Source organism: Hemitrygon akajei, chromosome 10 (genome assembly GCF_048418815.1).
Source record: "Hemitrygon akajei chromosome 10, sHemAka1.3, whole genome shotgun sequence".
NCBI classification, from domain to species: domain Eukaryota; kingdom Metazoa; phylum Chordata; class Chondrichthyes; order Myliobatiformes; family Dasyatidae; genus Hemitrygon; species Hemitrygon akajei.
Window position 1 is genome coordinate 45,880,583 of NC_133133.1, and position 22,479 is coordinate 45,903,061.

At 41.2% G+C, this 22,479-nt stretch overlaps 1 protein-coding gene across 2 annotated transcripts in view; it reads right to left on the reverse strand.

The window, feature by feature from the left end:
• fhdc2 (FH2 domain containing 2) overlaps positions 1–19,650 on the reverse strand; it is a 70,746-nt gene extending 51,096 nt beyond the window's left edge. The window contains exons 1-4 of one of the 2 annotated variants that reach the window (XM_073058165.1): positions 19,372–19,650; positions 15,709–15,727; positions 13,696–14,264; positions 1,243–1,304 (exon numbers count right to left, since the gene is read on the reverse strand). In XM_073058165.1, the coding sequence (XP_072914266.1) occupies positions 1,243–1,304; positions 13,696–14,112 (479 nt within the window). In that variant the 5' untranslated portion in view covers positions 14,113–14,264; positions 15,709–15,727; positions 19,372–19,650. The remainder of the gene's footprint in view (positions 1–1,242; positions 1,305–13,695; positions 14,265–15,708; positions 15,728–19,371) is intronic. The other variant, XM_073058164.1, reaches the window with a different exon arrangement.
• Positions 19,651–22,479: the final 2,829 nt, after the last annotated feature.

Below are 22,479 nucleotides of genomic sequence, written 5' to 3' on the forward strand. Positions count from 1 at the left end.
AACTAAGGCACAAATGAACACAGTAGGGTTATATTTTTTTTAAATTAATACTCTACAGTTCAGTTTGATCAATTAGAAACCAAATCATGGGGATTCAGGAATTGAGTTTCAAGTTACCTTTGCAGTACATTTATTTCATGCTGATTCAGATCATAAATCTGGAATAGAAAGTTTTAATTTATCCCAGAAATACTGAAATAATTACATTGTCAATATTGTTTCCCTTGCAAATTATTCTCTATACCTTGTTCCAACACTGTGATATTCTGGTGTACACTAGTCAGCTTACCTGGGGTTTTTCAGGTCATGACTAAATGCCTCTTAATATTCCTGAAGAGTTTCAAAGAGCATTTGTTTTAAGTCTGAAGCCTTATACAGTACTAATTATTTATTTCTGGCCTCTAATAAGGCCCACAGAAAGCTTAATGTGGGTCAAGTAGCAACTTTCCCTTATGAAGGTTGATCTTTACCCAAGTTCTAACTGGTAATTGCAAATAATAGAGGAGAGGTGGGGTGTGGTGAGTTGAACGGGATCAATGATGGCTGATATATAGATTACAGCTACTGCAGAATAGCTCATTTTTCAGGACTATTTCTCTTCCTAACAAGGAACATCAAGTGCAAAATACAATCATTTGCCAATTATTGAATGCAGTGCAGAAGAAAATTGAATTTTAGAAAACCATTTCTCCAAAGAGCTTAATGTGATCAGCAAAATGGAAGCTATTTTGATAACTCTCTTGACAGTATTCTCAAGATGGGCATCAAACAGCAATCAGAAAAAGTTATGTTTCCTTTAGTTGCAAGGTCTAGGATCCAAGGGTACAGCATCAGAATAAAAAGATATCCCTTAAAACTCAGTTGAGGAGGAATTTCTTCAATCAGTGGGTGGACAATATGTGAAATTTATTGCCACAGAGGGCTGTGGAGGCCAAGTCATTGGGTATATTTAAGGTGGAGATTGATAGATTCTTGATTAGTAAGGGTGCTAGAAATTACAAGGATAAACGTGGAAGAATGGGGTTGAAAAAAAATACCCACAACTGAATGGAATTCATTGAATCTATTCTGGTTTTTGAATTTATTGACTATGCCTGCAAGAAAGTGAATCTCAGGATTGTATACAGTGTCATATATGTACTTAGAGAATAAACTTACTTTGAACTTCGAATGCTAAAGCAGACTCAAATAGCCTATTTCTGCTGCTCTATCTTATAGGCTTACAATCTGAATTCTTCCTACCTTTTGAACTGTTTTAGAAATATTCCCACATTCATGCTTCTTCTGGAATCCAGTAGAGAAATCTACAAGTAAAAACAGAGAAATTCAGTAGCCACTATGAGAAATACCAGAAGGGACAATCAGAGAGAATTGTGAAAATGAGAAATAGTTAAAAAGAGCAGAACAGAAAGAGGAAGAGAAAAACCATATTTTATTTTATTTTACTTTATGGGGTTTAAAAAATGCAATATAGTTGCTATTGGCCTTCATCAATCGTGGGATTGAGTTTAAGAGTCAAGAGGTAATGTTACAGCTATATAGGACCCTAGTCAGACCCCATTTGGAGTACTATGCTCAGTTCTGGTCACCTCACTACAGGAAGGACATGGAAACCATAGAAAGGGTGCAGAGGAGATTTACAAGGATGTTGCCTGGATTGGGGAACATGCCTTATGAGAATAGGTTGAGTGAACTCAGCCTTTTCTCCTTGGAGCAACAGAGGATGAGAGGTGACCTGATAGAGGAGTACAAGATAATGAGAGGCATTGATCATGTGGATAGTCAGAGGCTTTTTCCCAGGGCTGAAATGGCTAGCAAGAGAGGGCATAGTTTTAAGGTGCTTGGAAGAAGGTACAGAGGAGATTGTCAGGGGTAAGTTTTTTTTGGTTTTTTTTAAAAACGCAGAGAGTGGTGAGTGCGTGGAATGGGCTGCCGGCAGCGGCGGTGGATGCGGAAACGATAGGGTCTTTTAAGCGATTCCTGGATAGGTACATAGAGCCTAGAAAAATAGAGGGCTACGGATAAGCCTAGGTAGCTCTAAGGTAAGAACATGTTCGGCACAGCTTTGTGGATCGAAGGGCCTGTATTGTGCTGTAGGTTTTCTATATTTCTATGTTTCTATATATGTTTACAAAGGTGACTACACTTCAAAGTAATTCATTGTTTCTTAAATACTTTGCAACTTTCTAAGTATGTGAAAGCTATGGTATGATTACAGGCTTTTCTTCCTTTAAACATGATACTCATTTTCAAAACAAAATTAATTGCCATTCCATCATCATTGCTGAGTGAATCGTGGACCACCCACCCTGAGGGAGCATCGTCCTCAGAAGGCTCCTGAGAAACATCCCCTGACCCAGCTGAAGAAACTCAAAAAGCTGCAGATGCTGGAAATCTAAAATAGGAACGATAAAAGCTGTTAACTCAGTAGGTCTAGCACCATCTATAGAAAGAGAACAAGATTAAGCTATTCATGACAAAGATACAACAGAACAGGAAAAGGGTGGGAGAGGGACTCATAGCATCAGTCATCGAGAGACAGAACACCCAAACAGGCCCCATTAGCTACCAAGTATGCAGTGACCTTTAAATAGCTCTTTACACTAATCCTACATTAATCATATTTTTAATTCCGCTCACATTCTCATTAAGCATCCCAACCCTACCATACTTTAGCACCCACCTACTTTACAGTTGCCAGTTAGCCTGTCAAGCTGCAAGTCCTCGGGACATGGGAGGAAACAGGAGCATCCAGTGGAAACTCACATGGAGAACATGCAAACTCCACAATGGCCTGAGGTCAGGCTTCAACATGGGTTGTTGTCCCTGTGAAACTTGCTCCACAGTGACTATGGAACTATCCCCAACAAGAGAAAACCTGCAGACGCTGAAAATCAAAGTAACACACTCAAAAGTTACTCAACAGGCCAGACAGCATCTATGGAAATGAGTAAGCAGTTGATGTTTCAGGCCCTTCATCAGTCTCTTTTCCATAGATGCTGCCTGGCCTGTTGAATTCCTCCAATATTATATGCGTATTAAGGATCTATCTCTGATAGGGCAGGCCAGAATGGTTGTGGTGAAAAGCAATTAACAAAACCATCTTGTTGATGGACTAATAAGACAACTGAAGAGTGAGAAAATAGACACAAACCGTGAAATGTAGGTTGCAAGTGCCCATGATACCAGGCAGTATCAGTGGAAAGAAAAGAACTAAGTTAATATTACAAATGGTTACCTGCGGGAGAAAACCTGGGCAGCCAGTTACAAACAGAGAAATCAACTTTCTCTTCAACAAAACTCCGCCACTAAACATACAGTGGAATTCATTATTCAATTACAAAGGCTACAACATACTTAGATGTAAAATGAGATACAAGCTTAATTTGGGCTTCATTGGAACAATGCAGGCAGTCATAAGCAGAAATATTTGAATGTGGGTGAAATAGAGATTTAAAGTAACGGCAAGGTTGCCCTTGAATACTGAAAGAAGGTCTCTGGAAAGTCGTGTAGCTCCCTCACTGGGCTCGTAAGCAAACTCGGCTTGTTGGCTGGCTCTGCCAACAGCCATGGGATTCAGCGGGGAAAAGGCCACCTTTCATAGGCAAAATATGTCCAGGGTTGGTATGACCTGGGGTTCAACCAAACAGGAACGTAACGAAGTTCTGATCAAATTTGATTGGAATGAATGCTGTGTAAATACTGTCCATACAAAATTATTATTCAGCAAGAAATAACAGATCGTATACTGCATAAAATTATAAAGAAAGTATATTTACCAATCTCAGATTTATCAGACAGTTATCAAGAGAGAGAAAAGAAAGAAAAACTTAAAAGGCCTGGTGCAGTTAAAGTAGTCTAAATGTGCACACAACGATGGAAGCAATACCTTCCAAAACTGGGTATTCAGGGGTGTATCTCCTACTCATGTGCTGGAGATATCCACACACACACACACACACACACACACACACACACACACACACACACACACACACACACACACACACACACACACACACACACACACACACACACACTAGAAATTTTAACCAGGACATTACAGTAATAACTAGGTTTGATTTCCCCTGTGTACAAGAGAGTACTGAAGCAATACACTAGTTTGGAAAAATTGCAGGAGAATTATTGCTTCACTGTTTGGGTATCTGGAGCTGAATTTAGTCCACCTGGGCTTGCTTGTACAGGTTGTCATGAGAAGGAGAGCAGCTGGTGAACCAGGGAATTGCAAAGGGGAAAGGTCAGTTATGTAGGCCTGGCAGTGAAGTCTCATGCAAGAGAGAAACCTTAGAGGAGATCTGCTGAATCTGGAAACTGGTGGGCTTGAAGGTGTCCAGGGGCACAGGGTGAGAAATACGTCGATGAGATGTAGACAAGGGCTCTGCCAATTATGGAAGAGGGAATAATAGTAAGGTAGACATCTCAGAGGTAACTGTTCAGAAAGACTTATTAATGGAGCTGATACAATAAAAACAGAGGAACAAGAAGAATGGAAAAGAGTCCTTACGGGAGGCATGGTGAGAAGATTTCATCACTGGTCATACCTTCCTCTTCTCTTTCAGCATTCCAAGATGACTGTTCCCTTCACAACTCCCTGACCCATTCACAGCACTTTCCCATGCAACCACAGCAGATCAAACACCTGATCTGTTATATTATCACTTCTTACCGTTTAGGAACTCGAACAGTTTTACCTCGTATATGTGAGACAGCAATTCATTTGCACTTCCTCCAGTCCAGTTGAGTGCATCCAGTGTTCATAATGTGATCTCCCCTACAAGGGGAATCTGAATGCTTTTTGGAAGTTTTCACATATTCTGCAGGAGTAATCCTGAGTTACTGATTGTTCATCACCTTAACTTTGCTCTCCACTTCCATTTTGATTCCTCTCACTTCCTACAAATCAAAGGAGTAGCCATGGGCACTTGCTACACCCGGTCTTCTTGTTGGGTATGTCCAACAGTCCTTCTTCCAAAGCATCTTGGTACCACTCCACAATGCTTCTATAACATGGATAACTGCATTAGAGCAGCTTTCTTCACCCCTGCAAAATGCGTTCATTTTATCACCTTCTAAACAAACTTCAATCCCATTCTCATATTCACTTGGAGCATTTCCAATACCTCACTCCCTTTCTGCCTCCATCTCAGGAGACAGATTATCCACTGGCATTTACTATAAACCCACTGACTCCACAGCTATCTAGACTACACCTCTCTCCACCTTGTCTCTTGCAAGGATGGCTATCACTTTTCCTCAGCTTCTCTGTCTGCACTGCATCTGCTCTCAACACGAGCCTTCATTTCCACAGGATAATTAGTTCCAATATTTTCTTATCACTCTCTAGCCTGTCTCCACTTTCACATCCCCTCTCCCTCTCCCTCTCCCTCTCCCTCTCCCTCTCCCTCTCCCTCTCCCTCTCCCTCTCCCACCTGACTTCTTTAGCCCATCATCCCTCATTATTCTGTCCATTTATAATCTACCAACAACCGACTCAGCACTTTCCCTTTTCTATTTAACAGGTCAAAATTCTGCACTATGACTGAGTGGCTATCTTCCCTGAAACATCAACATGATTCTTTCCCCACAGATCCTACTCAACCTGCTGAGCCCCTCCAGCAGTTTGTGTTTTTTTTTAAATCCTCTCTAAGCTATCAGCTTTATGACTAATAAGTCTTTGCCATAGCAATCCTGGCCCCACCCATTTGAGATATCCCATCATCCTGTGCATCTTCCCTCACACTCTCAGCAACTTAAAACTAACTTGTTTCTTTCCCCTTTTCTGAGAAAGGGTCTTCTTTTCTACAGGTGCTATCTGACTTGCTCAATTTTTCTAGCATTTTTTTTTAGTGAACTCAGTTTCTTGATGGATTGTAGCGAGCCTTATCAGGTTGGGTAACTAAACTTCTGAAAAATACATATGAGAGCTCAACATGATTGATTGAGTTCAATATAATGAAAATTAATGTTAAGCATTCTGAATGGTTGAGCAATTGACCAGAAAACAGCAGATACTGGTTGGTGGAGGTTTTCTGTGGATAAGTGGAATGGAAAGGGATAGCAAATGAGTAGGCTGGTGAAATGGTATTTACTGGGGCACTACTATCTTCAAATGCAATAACATGCAGGTGAAATGAAATTTAGAACTGATTTTAACAAAGTTCTTAACTCCAAGCACAGGCAATGCTTAGAATAGATTACTGGATAATGAAGTGGGTAAACATGTAAGGCAAAAAACAATGAGATCATGTTCCAAAGAACTAATTAATTTAGGCTTGGGCAATAAACAGGCACTTTCTGGTTTGGGCAATAAATAGACCACTAAGAATCTACCATAACTCAATGTTCATTTTCTTATGTGTTCTGTAGTTTCATCTGCAGATTAAAATTGAGAACATGTCCAAAAGAATAATTATCAAAGCCATTTACTTATAGTTTTAATCGAGTTAATGTGGAATTTTAAACCTAAAACCATGCTAAATAGTTTGAGTTGAGATAAACCAATGGGTCTGGTACGGTAGATTGAGTTATGAGTTACAATAGCCTCTGCCATAGGATTCAATACCTGCAATTTGATGAAATCCCAAGCATTTGATCTGGAAAATAAAAATCTATGAAATCCAACAGTTAGGTTAAAAATGGCCTTAGTGATAGAGTGCAAAGAATAATAGTCCAGTAGTTTTTTGTAATTGGAAAGCAATGTACAGTATGGATCCATAAGCCTCGGGATTAGATCCTTTATGTTTATGAAGTATATTGACAAATACTTAAATGTGGGCCCATTGATTATATAAAAGCTGACAAGTTTGTTGATAGTGAGGGAGGAAGTTCTAAAAGATGATATCAATTTTCTCATTAGATGGCCACAAATGTGGCAAATGGAATTCACCCTGTGGGGAATACATTTGGAGAGGGAAAACAAGGTGAGGATTACATGATAAATGAAAGGATACTAAGGGATCTTAGAGCACATAGTGATACAATGCTTTGAATATAGTAGAATAAATAGGTAAAGTGATTAATAATTTATATGGACTACTTGCCATTATTTCGCAAGATACAAATGTAAGAGCAAGGAGATCCTTTTAGAATTATACATAGCACTTACAGGGTTGTAGCTCAGATTCTGGTCATGACACATAAAGAAGGACGTGGTAGTGTGAGAGAGGAGATAAATGCAAATAGTTCTAAGGCTGGAGAATTACAGGTGTGAGAAAAGGCAGAGTAAGGGGATGGTGTGGTTATTTAATTGCGTAGTACAACATTATAAGAAGATCAAACAGGGTGCCCAGTAAAGGGGAATAAAATAGAAAAAAATTCACCCAAAGAGTAATGGGGTCTGAAATGCTTCCCGAAAAGATTGTGAAGTTAGAAGTGTTCTTACTATGCATGTAGAGAAACACTTGAAAGCATGATTGGGCGCTGGGAACTGGAAATAAGCTGAGTACTTTACTGCATTTGATGTTCACAATGTGGTCTTCTTTAGAGGAACTACATACTGATTGACTTCACTCCGCAGGACCCCCTCAGAACTCCCTGATCTCTGCCTATTTAATCCCACTCTCACATTGTCCTGCCTGTAGTCCCCTGCCCTACAATAATAATGCTGATCATGAGCTTGAGGAGCAGCAGCTCATCTACCATCAGGGAAAATTGCAGCCTTTCAATATTGAATTTTACAATTCCAGATAACTTGCTTTCCGTGTCTGTATAAGAATTATACATTTTATCCACCCATGGTATTGTTTCCTACTAGGCATCTACTAGCCCTGTAATTGACAACTTTTCATCATCTTGTTTTTTCACTTTCCAACTGCCACCATCTCATAGCCTTTATTTATTTCTCCTTTTCAAATTAACTCAGTAACTGAACAACCAGACGATCCCCACACACAGCATCCCTAGGCTTTCCGAGGTGTCCTCTTCACCCTATTCATTTTGTCCCACTTCCACTGTGACTTAGAAATATCTCGTTCTCTCTCTTTCTCAGTTCTATCAAAGGGTTCTTCACCTGTAACATTGACTCTGTTTATCTGGCCACATTGCCACAACTCAGCCTTTCCACATCTTTTTATCTCAAATTTTCAGCACTTACAATTTTTGATTTTCAATGCAAACTCACTTTATGGCTGCAGCAAACAAGATGCTGGAAGACCTCAGCATGTCATGCAACATCTGTGGAAGGAAATAGATGGTTGATGTTTTCATTTCTCTCCATAGACGCTGCCTGATCCATGAGTTTCTCCAGCATCTTGTTGTTGTTACAGAGTTCAGTCACTTGAGCCTTCAGTTTTTGGTTGGCATGGATGGAATGTGATGAATAGTCTCCTCCTGAAAAGTTAAGTTTCTATCGAAAATGTATAGAATGAAAATGCAAGTGCATTAATCAACTTCCATCGAGAGCGGATCAAAATCTTGGAAATCCTTGCTTAACAATCCTGTGATCACAGCTCCAGTGCATTCAAAAAGAGGATGTCACTATTCAATCAGGAGCAATGAAGAGAAATAAATGGCAGCAATACCAAGATGTGAAAAAGTGGATAACTTAAAGAAGGGATTTTATGCATTAATCCATTATGAACAATCCAATGAGATCAGTAGTTAATAATTTAATAATAATTGTACCTCTGGTTTACATTTCTGTGGTACCTTCTGTGTTGCACCTTTGGTAAACAACACAATCTCTGTATTAATGATAGCAAATGTCCCCTATTATAACTCAGCAACTTGTATTGGTGGCTTGGAAATGGTTATCTTCATGAAAGGGCAGGACTTGAGGGACCACGCCAGTTTTAAACAATGGCCATAGCACGGTGAGGATGGAAGTGGCAAATTATACGTGTACAGAAACACGTACATATTAAATCTCTCCCCATAATCTCCCACCCTGATAAAGGTAAGAGCAGTGAAATAAGGCTCTAAGGAAGATTATCAGTGAGGGTGGAAAGGAAGATGAGCAGTGAGCCTGGTTAAAAATTGGACGGTGACATGGAGATGATCAGGTGGTGAGGAGGATACACAGCTCCTCAAGGGAAGATGAGATGGCCTACAGAGAGAAGGTGGAAAAGCTCAAGGCCTGGTGCCAGGCAAATACCCCCTCTCACTGTGAGGTCCAACAGTTTTGTGGATTTTCAACAAACCAAACCAAGTTCAAGACAAATCAGGGAAATGATAATATAGAAGCACAAACCTGGGGAAGGGTGCAAGACCATACTAAAGGCATTGAAGATACTTTGTTTCTCAATGCAGTTCATTGTGAAAAAGCGGAAAAGATATGAAACCACAGACACACTACTAAGAGCAGGCCACCCCTCTAAACTCAGTCACTGGAGAAGAATGGCACTTGTAAGAGAGTCTACTGTGATGACTACAGTCACTCTGGGTGAGCTGCAGAAGCCAGTGGCTGCAACTGGAGATGAAGTTCATTGCTCGACAATCTCTAATGCCTCGCACAATAATGGTGTTTATGGAAGAGTGGATAAGAAATAACCTTGGCTGAAAAAAAAAGCAATTCCTTGCTTGCAAAGGCTTTGCAAAGCATCATTTAGAAGATGTAGAGGGAGGACTTGTGGTCAGATGAGACTAAAGTGGAACATTTTGACCTCACACTAAATGGTATGTACAGTGTAAATCTAATACTGCCTATCAGCCAGGTAATCCCTATTGTAAAGTGTGGTGGAGGGTAGTATCATGCAATGGGGATGTTTTTAAGCAGCAGGGGCTGGAAATCTAGGGTCATGACTGATGGTAAGATAGCGAGAGATCCTTGATAAAAAGCTGCTAACCTCTGCCAGAAAGCTTAAACTTGTGATCTAATATAGTTGTTAATGGACTGTTTCCCTGCTTGATACTCCTTAGCATTGATCTGAACAAAATGCAAGTGGACAGAGTGCATAATAGATATGATATTAGTATACCAGCTCATCAAACATGTGATTAGAATTTTTAGAAATAGTTAATTGACAGCGACGGCCTTTGAGAAGGGATGATAGAGGACATCAGCACATCATAAAGGTCAGACTAATGGTCAGAACGTCAGTGAGGTGTAGTGATTGCACGGGTGTGGGTGGGGAGGAAGGTATCATGAAAGGCACTGGCAGAGACAGGGAATGTGTGGGATAGAGGGAATGGTGACCTCTTTAGTTATGAAACAAAAATAGAAACGTTTAGGGAGATCAATGGATTCTTGAAGATTTTCATTGTCAGATTCCCCAACACAGCTTGGTTAAGCAACACACAGGACGCTGGATGGAATCGGCAGGTTAGGCAGCATATTTACAGGGAAGTGAACTGTTAACATTTTGGACCAAGACCCTACATCAGGACTGAAAGAGTGATAGCAGTATAAAAAATTTGGAGGGAAGGTGTGGAACCAGTGCTAGCAAACAATAGGCAGATCCAGGTGAGGAGGGCTGATAGGTAGTTGGGGGAAGGGGAGGACAAAGTGGAAATAGTGCTAGAAACTGGGAGGTGGTAGGTAGAAGTGACAAAGGACTGAAGATGATGAAATCTAATCAGAGAGGAAGTTGGAAGCTGGAGCATGAATGCCCCTCCCCCACCAAGTAGCACAGGGGAAAGTCTTAGAGACCAGCTTATGTCTTGCTTCTGTTGTTGAAATTGCCATCATTTGTCAATCAGGTAGAATGAAGGACTTACACTACTATGATGAGGTGTGCAGTTAATACATTATACAGTGAGGTCGATTCACACAAATTGATGTCATTGCATAGGCTCAGTTTGCCCTCTTCAGTTTGTGCTTTGTTGTGACAGAGCATCTAATTTCCTTAAGTACACTTTACACAGACTAAGTACCCAATTGCATGTAACTAGCCAATAAAAGTTCTAGATTAAGGACTTCTGCATAAATCCATGATTCATATTACTACTAGTTTACCAATCAGTTTCACATTTGATTCACCAAGCATACTATTATCTCATTCAATTTTGAATAAAAAGCATAAAACATTGTTCTGACCCCAATGAAAAGCAATATCTCTGCGCCAAGAATCAATTTTGCTAAGTTAATAGCAGCATCCTATTAAAGTGTTCACATCAAGGGCTCAATTTGGATTTAAACATATAATCTATAAGAAAGTTCAGCAATGTAGACTGCAGGTATCATAATAAAGCCTCTGAATTGGTAAAAGAAAACTGTACAAAACATTAAATTCCAGGAAGAATGACTGTTGCTCCTTAATCAACCTATCACCCAGATTTAAAAACAAGACTCTTTTAAAATCTATATAGTGGGATAATAACACATTGGTTTCCTTTCTTGATTTTTCCTGTTATTAACTTGAACAGAAATCAAAATGGAATGGGATGATTAATGGGTGGGTAATCTGGTTCAATTATCTGCAGTCAGACTTTGTGATTAAATATAGTTGAGGTGAGTGTTGATATTACTGAAAGACTTGAAAGGCCTTCTCTTGTTCATATGTTTTACTTTAACATCATTCTTGGAAAAAAATAATAAATTGTGCCTTACTTGGCACAATGAAACAAAGCACCATCCAATTTAACACCAACAATCCCAAGAGACAGCTATTTAACTACAAAACGTACAGGAATCAACTATTCTATAAGTTTTTGTTCAGGTATTTTTTCATGGAATTACATCTCGCAAAATACTCCAGAGATCTATTTTCATACAACCTACACAGAAACATTTGAATTAGTAGCAAAACCAGGCAATTCACCATGTTAAATCTGCTCCACCATTGAGGAAGAGAATTACAAAGACTCACAACCCTCAGAAAAAAATAAAATCATCCCATCTCTCTCTTACATGGTCAACTCATTTTTTTTGCAGTGGCTCTTTGTTCTAGATTTTCCCACAAGAGAAAATATCCTTGCCTTATCCATCCTTTCAAGATCATTCAATATCTAAAATTTTCAAACAAGTCTTCTCTTGTTCTCCTGAACTTGGGCAGGTACAAGTTTAAATTATTAAACCTCTCCTCATTAGATGATTTGTAGAACATGGATTAGAATTCGCATGAGAAGGGATAAAGCTCTGCTGTAGTCAACCAGAAGTGATGCCTCACCTTATGGAAATTCACTGCATCTAGCAATGTGCACACAATGGAACTTGAAGCCAACTTAAACAAGGCCTGCTGATGCCAGAACATATGGACCCAGGGAAGGTGAATTCCATCAGAGATGTCTTCCCAATCCCAATCTGTGTCTTGTCCAGCACTAGAAATATGGGATAAACTTAGCATTCACCTTCTTTGGGCAATTCTTCTTGAGGTGGTTTAGGATGAAGATGGTTAGAGGGTTGGGGTTGGGGGGCGGAGGGTTCAGATTTGAATTCTCACAAAACCACTATCATCTTTGCGTCCCTATTGCAGAATTAATTACATTTCATGCCATCCTTTGTCAAAAAGTCAACAGACCCTGTTGGCTAAGTGATCTCACTTTTAACTTGGAAAATCAGAGGGATAAGTAATGAAGCTCAGAACTGCCCACTGCATTGCATTTCCACCAGTCAATATTTGACGATGTAATTCTTGTTTAGTATTTAATCTTGAATTTGTTCACTGCAAAATGTGGCACTTTGAAAATTATCACCCTACTTTGTGACATTCTAATTGATATCAGTGAATGTAAAGCAAACAGGATTTATTTGATATGGGCTTCGTCTGTGTTCTTGTTTCCAAGATTTGATGGACCCAATATACTGATATTCTATGTTGATGCTAGAGTCATGTAGTTTTGGCATTGGGACTAACAATTGGGAAATAAATCAGACAGAATTGGTTGTTGGCAGAGATAAATTTATCTCCACAAATTATGTGTCTAAAAATAACAGATTTAATCAGGTCAAAGTTCTTGTTTTTTCAAACTCCACCTGTTCTGATTTGAGTGATGTATTTAGAAAATAGACATGTTGCCTTTAGCATATATCAATTCCAGGAAGCAATTAGTTCACACCCACTAAATATGAACCTTAAATGAAGTAGCAAGATTATTTTTCAATACTGTGCTACTATAAAATGATTCTATAGGTTGTGTTTCTGCAACATCAGGCTGCGAAATCCATTGCAATTTACTCTTTCCAGCTCACTTTGTGGATCACTATGGGATTTTTATAAAGGGAGCAGAGCAAGAGAATTAAGTACTTTGTTTTCCTTTTAAGGCTCCCTTTCCACCAGAGTCTCTATGATGTCTCACTCAGATATTACAGAGATGATCTGCCAAAGAGCGAATGTATTGCTGAGGAGGCTGAGAAGGAAAATCTGAATTCAATTTGCAAACCTATAGCCAATCATACATCAAGCAAAAAAACATTTCATAGTAATCATGTAAAAAATTGCAGTCTCATTCCTAATCTTCCGTGGCTACTTGTGAAACCTGTCGAAGGAGGTCAGGACTGTATCCCTGCAATCATTTGATGAAAAAGGTGTGTTGCTTGGATTTCCAACATCTGCAGATTTTTTCTTGTTAATTAATTTTGTCACCCCACCTCTCTCACCATGTCACAGTCATAACATGGAATTTAAAAAAAAACTGCTGGAGAAACTTAGAATTGATTCAGGATTATGACCCAAAATATCAACCAACTCCATGTCTCTATTGATCCTGTTTGACCTACCAAGTTCCTCCAGCAGTTTGCTCTAGATTCCAGCATCTGAATTCCAGATACATAACCTGATTTGCTTCCAACTAACTTACCCTTTCACTGGCACGGTATGGACAGCTGCTTTTAAAACTTCTTCGAATGTTCTTCTCCTCCAATGATACATTCACCACCTGCTCAAATAACTCCTTCATTACTGAAGTGTCTAACTGAAAGTCATCATCATATTTATCTGCAGTCCAGATGTTATTTTTTCCTAAAATCCTCTCCTTTGGAATGGGGATCCAGTTCACTTTTTTCAGTTTGGACTTGTGAAGAAGGCAGGGAGATGTTGATTCCAAGAGTGGTAGTGGTGGGGGTGGGGGTGGTGGAGATGGGGGAACTGGTGGTGCCATCTGAAAGCCACTTTTTGGTAATGGCACAGAAGTGGTATCAAGGACAGGAGGAAATGGTGTTGGGCACAGTTTGATAGCTTCAGTGCATTTTGTAGTGACTGTCATATCCATCATCATCTAAATGCAGCCTCTTGATAAGGAGGAGCAACGAATGTGACAGTCTTCATCACCAGGATAAACATTACTCAGCGACTTTGCATGCACACATCCATCTGCAGCCTCTGTTATCCAGCTGCTCTCTGCAGTCCTTCATTTATTGTGTTTGCATCCTTCAATAAAAGAAAGGAAAGTTCATTTGCCAAGTGTTCAGCTACTGATTATGTATATCTATTGTTTAAATGCACACTGAACAAAATAGACATTTCCAGTTACGAAGTCTGTGAGTCTGCCTGGTTCATCAGGACTGTTATTGACATTTTCAGTTTTTATTGTAAGTTAGTGAGTCACATACATAAGAAGCAATGTTGGACCATTGACCCACATTACCAGAAAGCCATATTCATTTCCAATTTGTAGAATTTCCCGGTAACATTTCTGTTGCTCATCGACTTCTTATAGCAAGATGTTCAAAAAACAGATTTAACAAAAATAATCTGCTGGTCTACCAACCCTCAGCATGTGCAACATCCCCATTATAAATGCAATGAGGACATAGATATGCATTTTTCTCTGAGTAATTTCTCAATGTAAAAACTATCAATTGTAATTTCTGCTTATTTTAAATACAGTAGGATTTTGCCTTGACAATACGTAGCTGATCTTGATCAAGCAAGGGACACAGAAGATGTGCAGAAACCAATGATGCAATGGGGACTCCCTCCCCCTGGGAATAACTTTGCCTGATGGAATACAGATTTCTGTGAAGTGAAACAAAATATGAAAATTGTTGACTGTATTCAGTAGTACCAAGGTGACTGATTTTGCATGGCAACTGTTCATTCATTGAATAAAAGCCTTTCCTGTTTATAAAATCTAATGCATTGCCACATGGGGCCTTGAGTGGCACATGTATTCTGTCGATTTCTTCTGGCACTTGTGTGAAGATTAATAGTCTATAGAACTGGAGCGGTTTTTCATGTTGTTTATATGATTTGATTAGGAAAGAATTGAATTGTGTGGTTCTCCTGAATAGAATATTAATTACTACAAGGCCGCAATGGCTAATGGTCTGTTAATAAAGTAAAGACTGTCTCATGCTACCAGAAAGCACTACGTCACAAATAATTTTGAGGTAAAATGGTCGACAGCCAACATTTGACTTATCACTTTAATACATGGGAAGGAGAACACTGATGATAGCAATGACAGCAATTAACAAAATGATCAGAAAAATGTTGAAGAAAGCTCATTCCTGGTCTTTGGACCCATAAGTGGGTGTGTGTTGATACAGGGAAAAATGCCTTCTCTGGGTCTCTGTTGAGGAAGGTGGTGGAAATGAAGAAAAAGATTACCTTTGGCTACTGGGTATCATCTATAGCTATCAATTGTTTATTTTAAAATACCAAGTGTGTTATTAGACAACTGGTTTTGAGGACATAGTCTTTTTATGGAGTTTCAGACTCCTAGGCTGAAGATGTCCCTTATGTACATCATATTAGGTATTAACCTGAAGAGAAAAGAAAACTACTCAAATTGAATAACAGATTTCCAAAAATAGCAGCAATTCTGTATAAACTAAAAAGAATAAAAAAGAGTAGCAAACTTATAACATACCTCATCCTAAGAATATGCACTCCAAAGTAAAAGTGATTAATATGACATAAGATTAACCAGCATTTTCATGTAATTACAAAAACATTCACCAACACAAGGAGACCATATAACCCTTATAACCATGCTGACTCCTTTCAAGTACAAGTACAGCTTAATTTCTTCCTTGTATGTCTCTTTTTTCCTTTTCAAGGTGGAGGGGGTTCTGTCAGAGTCCATGATTGATAGCTACAAACTGCAGTTCTCTAGCGAGAAGGTTCCCACTCCTGAGGTTGAATGACTGGCCGTTTATTGATACCCAAGGATGCAGGTTGGAAGATGTGTGTGCCTCTGGGGCAAGGTCCTGCAGCCCTGTGGACAGGCCGATTCTATGCTGTTTTCGCTGACTGAGGTATTGTGGGAGAAATGGAGCATCACGAATGGTGGATCAGCTGTTGGAGGCCTCTCTCTCTCTCTCTCTTTCTCTTGATGGTGGGGGAGAGTCTGCTGCTGATTCTCGAGTCAGAGAACTTGGAATAAAAGTGACGTTGCAGACTGTAGCATCGTAATTAGCGGCTGCTTGGTTTTGGTCTCCTTTCTCGCTGTGGAAAGGGTGTCATGTCTCTGTTCCTTTATCGGGGGGGGGGGGATTGTGGCGTGTCGAATTGTGGGGTGAACAACTGGTTTTTGTTGTACAGCAGATCATGGTCTCTCTTTCGAGGCTTTGCTATTGCTTGCTCGGTGGGTGGCGGGTGTGATGCTTTCTGCTGGGGAGGGGGACGGTTGATGCTTTCTGCTGGGGAGGGGGACGGTTGATGCTTTCTGCTGGGGAGGGGGATGGTTGATGCTTTCTGCTGGAAGATGGGGACGGTTGATGCTTTCTGCTGGGGAGGGGGATGGTTGATGCTTTCTGCTGGAAGATGGGGATGGTTGATGCTTTCTGCTGGGGGATGAGGACGGTTGATGCTTTCTGCTGGGGAGGGGGATGGTTGATGCTTTCTGCTGGGGAGGGGGACGGTTGATGCTTTCTGCTGGAAGATGGGGACGGTTGATGCTTTCTGCTGGGGGATGAGGACGGTTGATGCTTTCTGCTGGGGAGGGGGACGGTTGATGCTTTCTGCTGGAAGATGGGGATGGTTGATGCTTTCTGCTGGAAGATGGGGATGGTTGATGCTTTCTGTTGGGGAGGGGGATGGTAAATGCTTGCTGCTGGGGGATGAGGATGGTTGATGTTTTCTGCTGGGAAGAGGGACAGTTGATGCTTTCTGCTGGGGAGAGGGACAATAGACAATAGGTGCAGAAGTAGACCATTCGGCCCTTCGAGCCTGCACCGCCATTTTGAGATCATGGCTGATCATCTACTATCAATGCCCGGTTCCTGCCTTGTCCCCATATCCCTTAATTCCCCTATCCATAAGATACCTATCTAGCTCCTTCTTGAAAGCATCCAGAGAACTGGCCTCCACTACCGTCCGAGGCAGTGCATTCCAGACCCCCACACGGTTAATGCTTGCTGCTGGGAAGGGGGATGGTTGATGCTTTCTGCTGGGATGGGGACGGTTGATGCTTTCTGCTGGGGAGGGGGATGGTTGATGCTTTCTGCTGGGATGGGGACGGTTGATGCTTTCTGCTGGGGAGGGGGATGGTTGATGCTTTCTGCTGGGAAGGGGGATGGTTGATGCTTTCTGCTGGGAAGGGGGACGGTTGATGCTTTCTGCTGGGGAGGGGGATGGTTGATGCTTTCTGCTGGGATGGGGACGGTTGATGCTTTCTGCTGGGGAGGGGGATGGTTGATGCTTTCTGCTGGGAAGAGAGATGGTTGATGCTTTCCGCTGTTTGTGCTGGGATGGGGACGGTTGATGCTTTCTGCTGGGGAAGAGGGACGGTTGATACTTGCTGCTGGGAAGAGGGACGGTTGATGCTTTCTGCTGGGGAAGAGGGGCGGTTGATGCTTGCTGCTGGGAAGAGGGACGGTTGATGTTCGCTGTTTGTGCTGGGATGGGGAGAGGGGAATTTGTGGCTCTAATGTTTTACTGTCATTCATTCTTTGGGGTACTCTCCTGCTTCTGTGGATGTCTGTGAAGAACAAGAATTTCAGATTGTGTACTGTATACATTCTCTGATATTAAATGGAACCATTGAACAATTGTGTTTCCTCCTATATTACTGATTTTGTCCATAATCCATTCGGCTCTATATCCTCAAATACCCACCCAACTCCATTTTAAAATGTATTGTAGAATTAATTTACACTACTGTTTTAAGTAGAAATTCCCAAATCCTAAGTGCAAAATATTTAAGCTGTGGCTTTAGCCAATGAGTTAACGCATGACCTCTGGTTACTCACAACTCACCAGACAAAATGTTTTTTATTTTACCATCTCCTCTTTTAAGACCCTGTTCCAAGAACAGCACTCCTAATATTTTTTCAGTCTTTTCATGACTTAAGTTTCTCACCCCTGGCAACTTTCTTATTTATGTTCTTTGCATAATTTGATGTGTGGTGTCCGAAATTGTTCACAGTGCTCTAATTAATGTCTAATCAGCTACTTATAAACTTCTACATGTGTGAATACATCAAGGATGCTTCCTGCTGTAGACATTATGATCAGGCATTCTTTGAATATCATTGATACTGTTTGGTCTAACAAATAGTAATGTTTAATTCATTTTCAGATAGTGCAGATGCATATAATGTGGATTCAGCTGTAGTAACAGCAGAAAATTGGAATGATAAGAGTACTAGTCCATATTCAATTAATAAACTTCAGTCCAGGCTGTTGATCAGCCCCATCTGACAGCATGATATTTAATCTCAGCGAACAAAGCTCACCGGCTCTTCAGCGTGCGATTTTGTCCCCTACAGCTTCTTTTTTTTAAAGTTTCCAACACAAAAGAGCGAGGTCAAAAGAGGAAAATGGGCTGGACATTTCTATTGCCAATAATAACAGTAGTCAAACAATCTCAAAAAGATTCCTCTGTCCACTATTTACAGCTTTACCAAAATATTTCGAAAGGGTTATCAGCCTATTTCCCTTCCTGCCGGATAATTACCGTTTTTTGCAGGACCGGGATAAATATTTTTATTTCTATATTTAAAATATTTATAACCCTTCCAAGAGAAGTTATATTTGGATTGCAAGACAAAATTAAGCACAAAGTTTAACACTACCAGAAATCCAGCACTGTCTGCAAATTATATCTGGGATATAACTGGTCAGAAGAGATTTTTAGTTCTGACAACTTCGACAGAATAAGAAAACTGCCGTGGCGCCAAGTGTTTGATAAAACACATTAAAAAAAAGTCGGAAGGGACTACTGAAGAACGCACAATAGCAAAATAAATTCGATTTTAACATTGAAGGTTTCATGTGTTACTCTGTGATTCTGGATGGGCGCCAGTGTACAATTATCTCTTTCATCCTGAGGCAGAATTCCAAGACAAAGCGGATCAACTATTCCTAAATAAAATGTCAGAACTACATGCAGAGCACATACGTTGCGAACGACCCTTCGAAAACTTCCCGCATCGGTCGGTCCTGATCCCCGTTAGAAGCTGTACTTGTGAAACTGAGGTGCGCCGCTCTATGTCCTTCAGCAGTGCGGAAATACCAGCCACTGTGCCTGGGGACAGACTCACATTTGTTTCTTAAATCACCCTCAGCCCCTCTCCCCAACTTTACTCACTGTTTTTTCCTGAAGTGCAATCAGATCCGTACAGATTTCCCGATCTCTGGTGCTCTGTTCGCTGGTCCAGTGCCTCGATGCCGGTTACTCTGAAATTTCTGTCCCTGCTTTTCCAAAAGTTCGAAAGCTTAACGCTGCTGTCCCTGGGCACGAACGCAGTGTGCAATCGTCCAAAGCATGGGATAATGGGAACTTGGCGTATTAAGTGGGAGTGTCCAACTACAGGTGGTTCTGTGACGGTAGTCCGCGGGGATCCGGAGTTTGCGAACAGGGTGGGATCATAGCCGAGATTAAAATCAAAGCAATTTTGAAAGGGATAACATCAATATGAGTGGGATTCAGAGCGACACATGACACCCGTCCTCTGGCCAGTGAGAAAATAAACAGAGCAAATCCCATACATTTTCTAGGGACTGGAATGAAAAGTATAACTGTGGTAAACTATGTATACCTGTCTGGACACGCCCCTCTGCCGACTGCACGTGTAGCCTCCTCCCACAGACCCCTGTATAAAGGCGATTGGGGCACTGCTCCTCCCTCAGTCTCCGAGATGTAGGGGGCCCCCTTTTTGCTGCTAATAAAAACCTATCATTCACTTCCTGCCTCCGAGAGTTATTGATGGTGCATTAATAACTAAATCAGCATGATAATTGGATCAATACACAATCATTTCAATGTGCCGACTACTTTTTTTTGAAGACTCCAATAATTATGCATTTATCATATCTGTTGCATATCGTGATGGCAGGTAATACAGTAAGGAACAAGAAGCTAATCAAAATAATATAATATTGGAGGTACTATGGTGAAGTCTGGCCCAATTTCAAATGGAGCATTGCCAGATCAGCATGGATGTTAGACATGGAGGATTTAAAAGACGTTTCGCATTTCATATCAGGGATAGATATGAAAACATAATCTATTTACATTATAATGCTAATATGGGAACGTCACAATAAATGTTTGCGAAGGACTAGTTCATTTTTGCGTTAGGCTTTGTGCACCACCACAGGGAGAGTTTGGGGCACCTTGCTTTCGAGATGGACAGGTGTATTTCCCCAGGACTCTGGATGCTAGGTTCAATCTCGGCCCCAGGATATCACTGTTGAAGTTTCACAGAATAGTGTCCTTCACTCAACCATCTTCTGCTGTCTTGTCAATGATATTCATTTTATTCTGCTCGTGGAACTCAGCAGCATCTGTGGGAAGGAAAGGAATTATCGGCACTTTGGGTCAACAGCCTGCATCAGAACTGGAGACGAGGATGTGACCTTTTTCCGGCATCAGGAGAACAGTTATGAGCTGGTAGCATTCATGGGAGTGGGATGAAGAGTTTCGACTCAGAATGATCACAGTTCCCTTCCTTGCACAGATGCTGCTCCATCCACAGATTGCTTTTTGGGCTGGGGTTCCATCCACTCCATCTTCCTTTCATTGGGCCAAATAGGTCACCGATGATAGTGCAACTCTTCAAAAAAAAAAATCAAATCTAGATAACATTCAACACACAAAAACTGCTGGAGGAATCAGCAAGCTCCTCTAGCATTTGTGTGTGTTCTTCAAGATTTCCAGCATCTTCAGAATTTCTTGTGTCCTGATAATATTCAGGCTTGGGGCTTCTAATTATCATTGCATGGCAATGATAGCATCCTGCTTATCGATTTCCAAATTTTGGGGGCATACAATGGCTTCTATGTATGCCTGTGTGACTGATTGTCAAGTGCCCTGGAAATCCAGCTATTTCTCGATTTGAGTTTCTACCCTTATAAATGAAGACCATATCTCCCTTGTCCAGCTGATAACTGGTTCAGTGCAATCTATATACAAGGATCTAATATAGATATATAGGATCGAATCCAGGTTCTATGTCTGTAGGGATATGATGACATCTCATCGGAAATATTGTACTTGTTCCAACATTCTTCATTATCTCTCCATTATGACTGAGACATATCACTGGCATTTCTCCCGTATTGATTTCCTTGATTTAAGTTGAGTTGCATTCCATTCTTCATTGGATCAATGTGATCAGCTTGCAAAGATGCAATCAATGAGGCAGGTGATAGAAGCTTTGCTTCCAAAGCCAGAAGATGTCATACGGGGGGAGGGGGGGGGGGTTGGGAGCGGACCCAAATGCAAGACACAGACACTGATGTACTTGGAACTGGACTGGATTAGAGTTAAGGATGGGACAGGACACTGACTAGGAGCTGGTACAGGAACACAGACTTGGGCTAGGACTTTGGCTAGGAAAGCAGGACCAGGACAAGGAACTGGGAACTAGGAGCCTGGGCTTGGACTCCATGCCAGAGACTGGACAAGGACCCAGAACCTGGGTCTTGACTCGGGATCAGACCCCAAAACTAGGCGAGGACATGACGTGGTTAGAGGACTAGACGGGGCTTGGGTTCTTTGAGGCTTGGCTGTCAGACTAGACATGGAGCTCCTGCACAGGGTGGGAACAGGGAGCCTTGGTCTTGAGAGAGGCAGGAATACAGGGACATGGAACACAGAGCCAGGACCCCTCCTTAGGAACAGGACTTGTGGCCGGGGCTCTACACAGAGTCAGGACCCCTCCTAAGGAGCAAGATGTAGGGCTGGGCTTCATACACAGAACACAGAGAGACAGTTCCCCACACAAGGTAGTGGCAAACAGCCAGACCTACCTAGCAAAGGCGTGGACAGAGAGACAGTTCCCAACACTAGGTAGTGGCAAACAGCCAGACCTACCTAGCAAAGGCATGGACACAGAGACAGTTCCTTATCTAGACACAGAAAGACTCCAGTCTTGCTCCAGCAGTAGAACTTGACAGCAACACAGGCAAGGACACCGGAAAGGCTTCAGGAGGAAGGTGAAGGGAACAGTCCAGCAAATGAAGCTGACCCCAGGTTATTTATGTAGCCAGCCCAAAATGAGAATCAGATGCCTTAATTAGAGCGCCCAACAGAACAAGGGAAAACTGGAAAACCTGGAATAAGGAACAATGGGCCGGACCGTGAACCAGATTGTGGACTTCACAGACCGGACCATGACAGAAGAACAAATTTGCCAGAGCCTGGAACCAGACAGACAGACATACTTTATTGATCCCGAGGGAAATTGGGTTT